This window comes from Pocillopora damicornis, chromosome 5 (genome assembly GCF_964200805.1).
Source record: "Pocillopora damicornis chromosome 5, jaPocDami1.2, whole genome shotgun sequence".
Lineage (NCBI taxonomy): Eukaryota > Metazoa > Cnidaria > Anthozoa > Scleractinia > Pocilloporidae > Pocillopora > Pocillopora damicornis.
The window spans coordinates 15,794,206-15,805,618 of NC_142674.1; the positions used below are offsets into that span (position 1 = coordinate 15,794,206).

At 37.8% G+C, this 11,413-nt stretch overlaps 1 protein-coding gene across 2 annotated transcripts in view; it reads right to left on the reverse strand.

Annotated features, from left to right (window-relative positions):
* Positions 1 to 9,378: 9,378 nt before the first annotated feature.
* Positions 9,379 to 11,413, reverse strand: part of LOC113672840 (histamine H2 receptor) — a 9,233-nt gene continuing 7,198 nt past the window's right edge. For both annotated transcript variants that reach the window (XM_089207888.1, XM_089207887.1), the window contains one exon: positions 9,379 to 10,356. In XM_089207888.1, the coding sequence (XP_089064014.1) occupies positions 9,448 to 10,341 (894 nt within the window). In that variant the 5' untranslated portion in view covers positions 10,342 to 10,356 and the 3' untranslated portion in view covers positions 9,379 to 9,447. The remainder of the gene's footprint in view (positions 10,357 to 11,413) is intronic.

Genomic DNA, 11,413 nt, shown 5'->3' on the forward strand with positions numbered 1-11,413 from the left:
AAGAAGGAAAAAGTCGATCGTTATATGAATAATAATCTTTCTTCATACGTATGAAACTGACGGTTTTTATCATTTGTTTCTTGCTAAATAATATATAAGGTGGCCCACAACTGTCACGGCAAAAGAACTAACCTCGCGATATTTTTCAATTCCTGCTCAGAAAACGCCTTTCCATGCTTTTGTTCATTTTGTCGTGTCGCATGGAATTGACTGCTTATTACAGAAATAGAACTTTGTCGAATTCACAGGCTACTTTCCACTCTTTCTCAGAAAGATACGTGACCTGCCACATAGCCGGTCACCCTTCAACGACGCACCGCAATATATTTCCTACAAACATGACATGCATGAACCAATCAGATATGTCTTAGATCATTTAGATGAATGACAGCTCATTTGGTATGGTCCAAAGGTTCCCAGAGAGAGAATTATGTGAATTGAAATTTACGCCAATTGCTTGTTTTGTAATGATTCAACACTTTTTTTCTCATCTCTAGCCTTATCGCCAACGGAATTTACGAATTTTTCTCTTGGATGGAGGATACTATTTTTCTTCATTCGTCATTAAAGTCGACTGTAATTTCCGGTAAAGATCTATTGCGTGTAGATGATAAACAAAATGATGATGGTCGCTGGTAGATTCGGAATTCCTCCGTATCATAGATTTCGTATCAATGTTGATTCGCGTCAGAAGAAGCAAAGATTTATTGTAACAATTTCAATAGTTCGAATGCAGTAGTTTGTTCACATCTAATTCTTGCGTATAGTGTACGACTTGCTATACTAGATGCGGTAGAATTGGAACAAAATGGCTGGGGTTTTTTTTTACCTTTATTGAGGAGTGTTGTGTTGTGATTGAAAAGAACATCGACAAAAAGCCTGCAAATAGAATTAGTTACCAAATATGATACAAAGGATGCTTAAAAGGAAAGTTTGGAAGGGGGGCTCCATATCCATTAGCAGATTTGGAAGGGGGTCCAGATCCGCGGGGGGTCCAAATCAGCTGTGACACCAGGGCAACGTATCTAGTCATTTGAAATACTACCAGCTATCCTTGGAAATCCTCGATTACAAGGTAATTTTGACCGCGATATGGAAAAAAAATATAACAGTTATTGGTATAATCTAAACATCCGAACACTTCAAGAAATACTGGAAATGCGGTGGAGGTACTTGTTAACAGCCACAGCACAAGGGAAACGGCGAGGCAGTAAAAGAAAGCCAAACTGACCGGAGATGTTTTCGAAGTTTTCGGAATTACAGTTGTAGTCGGGTAACATGAAAGAAGTTAATGCCTTCCAGCTAAATTTTAATGAGTTCAGTAACAAGCTGGTGGCAGCTTTTACGACAAATGGCGTTGAAAACTCAGTCTCCTTTCACTGTCTCACATTCTTCTTTTTGCTCTAGATGCTAAAAAAATACTTTTACTACATTTCCAGTGTCTTCTTAGGTGTTCTGATGTTTAGAACATACCTTTAACTGTTTTATTTTTTCCAAATGAGGACTGAAATACCCGAAGCCACTCCAATCTTTGCTTTCCATGAATCAAGCAAACATTTTAAAAGATAAAATTCTCATTAAAATGTAAAATTCTTCAATCCATTTTAATAGCTTTCGACTCTAATTCGTTACATGAACTAATTTTGGTTCCAACTTGTAGAACCTGCGAAACAGGTCACATGACAAAGAGAAACGTTTGCACAATCACGTCATGCAATACATCGAGCTGGGTTTGTCCAGTTGATTTTAATGGTCGCATGGAAATGTTGAGTTTGTCGCTCAAAACCGTTGTGGTCCATAAGAGCGTAATATCATTAATAATTACAGAAACAAATTTGCAAAAAGGAGGGTATAGTTCATCGGGTTCCGTATACTAAATCTTGAGAGAAACTGCAAGAATTATTTCAGTATGCGTGTTGTTTTGTAAATATAAACACTGTAACCTATTTTAACTTGTTTTTGTGTCCTTTTAAGCAACGCGATATGTCTGTTATGAATTTTTGATATGCAAATTAAGGTCGAATAGAAGGGTCTCCTCTGATCACGCTGCTATGAAAAATATTTCAGCGGAAGTTTCCATATTTTGTCTGCGAACTAACTGAATACATCTTGTAAATTGTAGCAAGATATAATTCCGTGAGCTACATTGTTGTAGTCGCTGCGCGCTGGACAAAATCTTTGAAATTTACATTTTCGATCGCTGTTCACAGGGGTGGTCTGGCCAAAAACCATTTTTGGCTTGTGGCGACACAAAAAAAGAGAATTGGAGAACAACTAAGCTATTTTTGAAACATGTGTCCTGAAGCCTTTTCATGGGCAAAATATAAGAGAAAAATGTTTTCCGACGGGAAGTCAAGAGGACCGCTCTTAACGAGAGCGGCACTTGATTTTTTTTTATTTTGTTCCATTTTTCAGTTCCAGCCTGGAAAACACCTTTCAATGCTTTTGTTCGTTTTGTCATGTCGCATGGAATTGACCGCTTAATAAAGAAATAAAACTTTTTCGAATTCACAGGCTACTCTCTGGGCGAGACATGCAACAAAGCCTTTTACCTTTCGACGTAGCGTCGCAATATATTTCCTACAAACAAGACATGCGTGAACCAATCAGATATGTCTTAGATCAGACATAGTTTGATGCTACACTGGTTTGCAGATTTAATGAATGTAACCGAAGAAGTTACAATTCATAGACCCAACGTTTCGACACTCCTGTCTAGTGCCTTCATCAAGGGTGATCTAAACGCTGCAACAAGAGGTCTTTTTATATAATCACTAATTAGCGGCCTTTTTTCTGACGAGTTGTAAATAAGCGTCAGGAAGCAGACCGCCATCGTCACGATTTAAAGGAGCGTGGGCGCAGTTAATGTGCTAAGCCTCCAAACAAAGGCGCTGGTGGTAACGCCGATAAGTGGTGATAATTTTAGAATTATCCCACCCAATTGTATGGTTGGTTAGGCAAGTATGCTCCGATAAAGCTGAATTTTCCTTTTTGCAAACAAAAACCGCTTTTTGGTGCTCTTTTAACCGTGTACCAAACTGGAGTTTGGTCTGTCCGATGTATTCGTTGTCACAGTCATTGCAAGGAATAGAATAAATAGCGTCGGTTCGTTGTTCTTTCGTGACAGGATCCTTAGGTTTGGCGAAAATATGCCCCAAAGTCTGAAAAGGTTTTTGAGCAACTTTAACGTTGTGGCTATTCAGAATTCTCTTGATGGGTTCAGTAACACCCTGTATGTAAGGAATAACAGCAAAACCAGTCGCTGGTTCCCCTTCATCAAGAGCGTTACTATTTGTGACTGGTGTGTCTATTTGTAACAGGAGTGTCGAAACGTTGGGTCTATGAATTGTAACTTCTTCGGTTACATTCATTAAATCTGCAAACCAGTGTAGCATCAAACTATGTCTGATTGTCCACCTGGTTGCCGTGTGAACTTTAATATATGTCTTAGATCATTTATATGAATGACAGCTCGTTTGGTATGGTTTAAAGATTCCCAGAGAGAGACTTATGTGAACTGAAATTTACGGCCATTGCTTGTTTTTGAGATGTTTCAACGCTTTTCATCTTTAGCCTTATCGCCGACGCAATTTACGACTTTTTTCTTGGATGGTGCATCCTTTGTTTTTCATTTGTTAATAAAGTCGACTTTACTTGCCGGTAAAGACCTACTGGGTTTAGATAATAAACAAAATAATACATGGTCGCTTGTAGATTCTGAATTTCTCTTCTCGTGTTCAACTCGACGTCTCACGAGTAAGCGCAGCGAGCTCAGTGCGAACTCGTCAGACATTGAGCTGAATATTATGGGCTTCCTCCAAGTCTCCAAGCCTTGGTCGTCTTCGTCTTCATATTTGAACATTCTCAGTACTGACGCGTTTCTCTTACTTTTGCGTTTAATTTTTTGTTTTTGTTTTTTTCTCCTTTCTAAGTTTTTTTTTTTGGCAAGAATTTAAAGTACTCTTCTTTCATTTTCCCCTCTCTTTCTCAACAATTGAAAGGTAATGAAATAACTAAAACAGAAAGAAATAAACAGGCTGTACATTCTTGCTTTCCAGCAGATGCACATCTCCATAGGTGATTGTGGGCGTAGAAAAATCTTTCCTTAATTTTTTTTTCAAAGGCTAATAACAAGAAAAGCATACAAAACGTGTTTTTTACAAAACGATTATCATTTATCGCCTTAAGTCAAGCGAGTTTGAAAAACCGATACTCTATATCTGAAACTCTTTTCCATCTAAGCTATCAGCTGCACTCCTCAATTTACCCCGCTTGTTTAGTAGTTCTAGACATTTCTCAATGTCGAATATCTGAACCTTTTTCTCTTTGAAAAACATTTTACTTAGATCGCCCAAAGATATCAGCTGTAGCTTTCAATTCAGTCTGCTTTTTCAAGTAGTTTTCCCTTTTAAATTTTTGGTATATTCATGCCACAGGAAACGTTGATCTGCATATAAGAAAGTTGGGTTTCCTTGACCTCATGTCACCTGAGTGACACGAAGTTTCGAGTTATTTTCACACAGTCAATTCACACAGCCTCAGATAAATCGACCCGATTTAAGTGTATGGGACAAACCTCCTTTCCATAAACTCACCTTACCGTCAGCTTTCACTATAATATAGGGAGAACTCCGTTTTAGAACATCGAAAATGGTTAAGCGAGGTTGTCAGTAATTTTCAAGAATACGACGACAGAAGAAAAAATTCAACCCTTTTGGTGAGCTGTTTTCAAAAATAATATTTAAAAGTTCCAGCGAGTTTTTATTTTGGCAAAAAATACGAAAGTTCGAAATCGGCCAAAACGTACCTAATTTGCATAATTTCTATCAAGCTTTCAGTGCATTTTCACAACGCTCGTACAAGACAAAAAAAAATTACCTTGAATTCATTTTTTCATGAGCTGTTTTTCATCCCTTGGAGTAGCTTTACAACTATCTTTCATCTCCAACTGAACTTTCTTTCGTTTGTGACCACCCGCGTAAAGTACACCGTAGTTACTATTCCGTTTGTACGCTGAATTTTGCCATGTTTCAGACGACCATAACATCGGAGCAAATAAAATATAAAAAGTTGACTTTTTGCTTCTGTCGCTGGATTCTTGAAAAGTACTAACAAACTCTCTCTTAAGAGCAATTTGTTAAGAAAATAATCTTCAAAACCTACCTTATTTCCAATAACTTTCGTGAAAGCCTCCTTAGGTTCTTTACAATCTTCCGCCGATGAAACTTAGACTCGCACAAGGTATTTGCATGGCAAAATTGGCATGGACTGTGTGCAGCTGTTTACTAAGGAAATAGTCGATCGCGAGTTGAATAATGATTAAGAGTCAAGACTTCCTGTCTCTTACGTACCTTCCAATGGGTTAGGCAATAGCAATAGGCAATTAAAATTTGTCGAACCCATTCAATTAGGGTACACTATGGTGATTTCCTGCAGTTTTCCATAGAAAGGAGCAATAAAGACACTCTTGAGAATTTTTCATGATTCTGTCAACTGACTTTAGGAAACAGTTTAATTTCAGAGAAAAATGCTTTTCGTCTTGTCAAGAGCGTGACGTGACAAGACATGAGTCATGTATGACACACGTCCGTTCATACTGCTTGGATCAGCGATGTCGATAGCGTCATGTTTGTTAATAGAATAAGAAAGATGGTAAGCCTTGGGCTCGGCAAAGAAATAGAGAAAGATGTCATACACGAATTTCGTAATGGGCCTCGCTCACTATAGAGTCTCTGTGGCTCTGTGGTAGAGCATCGGAGCGTGGAATCCAAAGGTCTGAGGTTCGATTCCTCATGGGGACTCAGACAAATTTTTGGACGTCCAACGCTCGCGACAAGACGAAAAACATCTTTCTCCATTTCTTTACCGACTCAAAACCTACCATCTTTCTTATTCTATTTAATTTATGTTCTATCGTTGTACTTTTATTAAGAAAATAACCTTATCTCCAGTAGAAGCGTCCTCAGGTTTTTTTATAATCTTCCGGTGTTAAATTTAGAATCGAACAAGGTGTTTACATGACACAATTGGTATTTTAGGAGTTGTGCGCAGCTGTTCAAAAGGGAAAAAGTCGATCGTGAGCTGAATAATAATCTCTTTTCATATGAAGCATTGTTATTATTTGTTTCTCAATAAACGATATGTGATAAGAAAAGCCGGGGCAATAAGTCTGAGTCACGCGAAAACTAAAGGTTGACAGTCGCCTGCGGTCAGGGACCAGAATGGTGTGGAGAATTCCTGTCTCTAACATACCCTCCGATCAGTTGGGCAATAGCGTGGTTTAATATGTGTCTAACTCATTCAACCAGTTGAAAGTTATGTTACACTGGGGTGATTTCCTATAGTTTTCCATAGAAAGGAGCAATAAAGACGCTCTTAAGATTCCGTCTACTGCTTTTAGGATTTAATCTAATTTCAGTTTTTCTGTTTTCATTACAGGTAAAATTTGCAAGTTAAGCAGGTTAAAATTAGAAATTTATTTTTTAGCATAAACAAGTTGTCTTGTCAATAGTTTTTGTGGTTTTAATTTAAGACACGGTAACTTCAGGCGTTTTCTGCAATAATGAACAAGAACATCCAAATGTCTTGGACCGCACACGTAAATTGTGGGATCCACTTCTCTAATGCACTTTAGAAGACATAACAAACTTTGCAAAAAATATTAAATAAATAAAGAAAAAGGGAGAAAAAAGAGACTGAGAAGAAACACAAAATAAGAACAGAAATAACAAAAAAAAGTGATTTGAGGTGACTGAGGACACCACGTTACTTAACTAAAGTGTCCGAGCCTCTCACCTCTCCGACGACCCGATTTCTGGCAATGCACTTTCGGTGCCAGGCTCTGGCTCTCCTTTCTCCGTTTCACGTTCTACGTTCCTCGTTCTTTATTTTCCGTTCCCCGTTCCCTGTCCACCGTTTCCTGTCCACCGTTCCCTATCATTGTCGCCCCATAATGCTTTCAGTGACATTCCACACGCAGCTAAGACTCACGACTAGCAAAGCGGTCTGCAAACTGGGAAGCAAAACGTGGCAAGTGGCGGAACACAACAATCGCTGCAAAGAGGGAAAAATTATTATATTTTTGCGCCGGGGAGAAGTGCGGAGTTGAGAGACTCATCGCTACTTAGCGCTTGAATTAAAAAATAAATAAATAAATGAAAAATAAAAGAAAAAACCTCGTTAATCATCCAAACAACTTCAAAGCAAATCAAAACTACCACGGTTAGTTGATTTCTTTGACAAAATATTATGGTTTTCACCAATGACCCTAAATGCATTTCTCACTGTACAAACCTGCATGCAGCTTAAACTTTAAAAAGAAAACTTCGTAATGCAGCGCTTTCACAGGATGTAAGGCAACCGCGGTGATCACGTTTCGCGTGATCTGCCGCAAGTTTTAGTTCGTGCAATTTCAATGTCTTTGAAAAAAATTCAAGTGCTTATTACACCAAATGGCATGTGGAATCATATTATTACTTGATAATAATGTACATGAAAAAATTCTGGGAATGATCGGACATAGTACAATTAGGCAGATGGCATGAGAGCTCAGCTTCGTGTTTTGTTCTCTGATAAGGACTGCTCTTTTAACCGATGACAGCGTGCGCTAGATCCGAACTTTGTTGTAATTAATCATAGCTTTAGACAGCAAATCGACTATTTACCTCAGCCATAATTTATCCCATACAAACTTGGCTGGCTTCTATCATTTTGTTACCGTTCACCGAAAAATCAACTAAAATATCGATATAGGCATGATTTCTCTCTGTATTCTCCTTTCCTAGTTCTCCACTCCCCGTCACCTATAAACTGTTTCCTGTTCCTTGTCTCCTGTTCTCTTTTGCCTGTTTCCTGTTCCTCGGTCCTTATTTCCTATTCCTTGTTCCTCGTTCAATGTTCCCTATTCCCTGTTCTTTGTTTCCTGTTCCCTGTTTCCCGTTCCCTGTCTCTCTGTTCCCTTAGTTGACGTAAATAAAGCGAGACAAACAGATAGGCAAACTTTGCCCTCTTCTAGTGGGTGTAGGACTTCATTGCTGGACTCTTCTTGGTTTATCCCATTCCTACGCTCGACAATCGCATTCCTTCGCGCGAGAAAATGGAGGCTGTTTCATATTTATTCATCGACTTTTATTTATGTCAATTTATTTCTAAAACAAATCTACCTATTTTCTATTTTTTTAATTATCTTTAAATTATGCATTTATGCTGAAAGTCTTAATCATAAAAAAAGTCTTATCAGTCTTAATCATAAAAACTACAAATTCCTTGATTGTGATTGTTTTCAAAAACTCACTTTATCTATTAATTTACTTGCCAAGTTGTTATCGGATAGTTTGTTATGGGACAGTTCAATAAGCCAATTACATCTAAAGTTGTAGTTTAAATCAACCAATCACATCCTCGGTTTCAGTCACCATAGAGACACAAACAACCTTTTCAGTATAGATGCAAATTTTCCCTTTTTTTCATAACTTGGTTAATCATCTTTCCTTGCAAATTGTAATTTTTGTGATTAATTGGTAATAAGACTTTGGGGAGTCCAATTCGGTCTGTAATCATACTCATGATAACAAAGTATGGATCCAGACCGAATTGGACTTCACTTAGTCCTATTACCATTACTAATTAAGATAAATAAGTAAATAACTTAGCTAATCACATCCTTTTTTTTTTAATGTTGTGTATATTCAAATTGATAAAGAGCGGTCATCTGGCTCATCTACAAATCCTTTAGCTGCTAACCCTTTGGACTCTAAGATTGACTTACATCTAATTTCTCCTTACAGTATCACCCCTGAATAAAAAAAAAAGGTCACGAGAATAAAGGAAATGATCATCAACTTAAGAACCCTTGATTGTTTAACAAATTCTCCTTGTCAAACTCATTGGAAATGAATCGAGAACAGTATGGAGGAAATGCATGTTAACTTTATGGTATTTTCAAAGTATGGTAACGTTGAATTGCACAATCTGATTGAAATTGCAATCACAATGTCTAACGTGTTTATATTTACTTCTTTGACAAAAACGGAATCCAGGGAACCTATAAAAAACCTGAAGCGAGTCAAGGCAAAGCGATAGAAAGGATCAAAGCGAAACAAAGTGGTAAAGAACGGCGTTGACATAATCACGCACAAAAAAGCGTGAACTCAAATTAAACGAACGCAAACTAAACCTAAACTGACGCAGAACTAAATCTAAAGTAATGGAGATAATCAAACAAACCCAAATTAACAAAATGCAATATGAAACCCTACACATGAAACGTACAAAGAACCACGTTTAATAATACTTGATCTTTAACGTAATCTGATTAATTCAAAATTTTTCCTTATTTCCTTTCCTTTTTTTATTTGATTGAGGGGTTGGAGAGTTTAAAGAACTTCCTATTAAAAACTACCTTTACAGAACCTTTGTGAAAGTTTATTTCTCCCACACTAGTTAAATTCAAGTTTGTGAGCTAATCTCAGGGAGGGGAATGATCTGAACCTGTCTGTGTGTCTGAGGTCGTTGGCGACATAACATCTTTAGAGCTCGCCTAAAACCTGGCATTCTCATAGTATACAATATCGGATTTAAGAAAGAGTTTGCGTAAAGCAAGAACATTGAAACACAGTTCAAACGGAAAAGCGCTATTTCAGACAATGAACTGATAATGTTGGTGGGAAGAAAAAAAGTTATAATATAAGGCAGCCAAAATAGGAGAGAGAGAGATGTCACGGTGAACACCGTCAAGGTTAGTTTCCTTTCCCTATTTGCCGCGCCGTGGTGTCGAGGCTGATTTCCAAAACGAAACTTGACAACAATAAAGACGTAAGAAACACAAATGACTAAAAGACAAATTGACATGAATGAACTCCAAGTGTAGAAATAATAGTCCCATTCACGTCTGTAGTAAGTCATCATTACTAACGCACATGAAAAGAGTAATGCTGTCAACCAGATGGCGATTATAAGAACCCAGTAGACTGACTTTTTGATCGTACGATGTCTGAAGGGCCAAAACGTTGCATTCAAGCGTTCTAGAGAAATAACAGTCATATTTGTTAAAGAAAAAACGAGAAACCAGAAGAATAATACCGCTAGTATCTTATGCCAATGCTTTGAATTGTACCTCCAGAAGTTGCACATCCGCCCAACCTCATAGAAGAGGTTAACTGGAGAAATTCCCCCGGATAAAATGTCTGCAACTGCCAAGTTTATCACCAAGTACGTCGATCGTTTACGAAGATTACGGTCTTTACAAAATGCAATCACTGTCAAAGAATTCAGAGCTATTATGGTGACAGATTCAGTCAGGCCCACAACCATCCAGGTTATACACTCCGGTGAAGAAGCCATCCGAGAAGTGTTTTCCTGTTCCAAATAATTGAGAAATATTAAGGTATTTCCGACAATGATTTGACAACAGAGTAATGCGAAAGAGACTAGACTGACGTAACCTCTACACTTTATTTTGGTATCCCTTGAGGCAACAAAGTTTACCCATGGTCTTACATCCCTCCTTCGGTACATTTTCGTAAGTGTTAGCTACGTCTTTTTAAAATACCCCTCTCAGATATGAAGACGACCTTTGTTTCCTTACAGGTCGTGCAGGGCAACTAGTTCCTGTAGCTGCTAAGGAAAGCCATCTAACTCCTTTATACTGTTTCAAAGAGATTTTGAACACTTTTTACGAATCACGAATCAGTGAATATTGAGCTCGTAACTTTCCGTTTGCAAAGGCTCATTATTGCAACAGAAAACTAACATTCTGACCCCAAAGTTCGCCTATTCCTCACTCAAACTGAAATAATTATTCTTTAGTAAAAAAATGTAGTTGATAGGTCTTAATTCTTTTTTATATTATTTTATTTCGTTTTTCAATTCCCTCTCGGAAAACGCCTTTCCATGCTTTTGTCGTGTCGCACGGAATTGACCGCTTATTACAGAAATAGAACTTTTTCGAATTCACAGTTTACTTTAAACTCTTTCTCAGAGAGATGCCAGACATGCCATATAGCCTGTTACCCTTCGACGACGCACTGCAATATATTTCAGACAAACAAGATATGAGTGAACCAATCAGATATGTCTTGGATCATTTAGATGAATGACAGCTCATTTGGTACGGTTCCCAGAGAAAGACTTATGTGAATTGAAATCTTCGCCCATTGCTCACGTTTTTTTTGTAATGTTACAACGCTTTTCTCATCTTTAGCCTTATCGCCGACGCAATTTACGACTTTTTTCTTGGATGGTGGATCCTATGTTTTTCGTTCGTTAATAAAGTCGACTTTACTTGCCGGTAAAGACCTATAGTCACTTGTAGATTCAGAATTTCTCTTCTCTTGTTCAACTCGACGTCTCACGAGAGAGCGCAGCGAGCTTAGCGCGAACTCGTGAGACATCGAGCTGAAAATTATGGACTTCC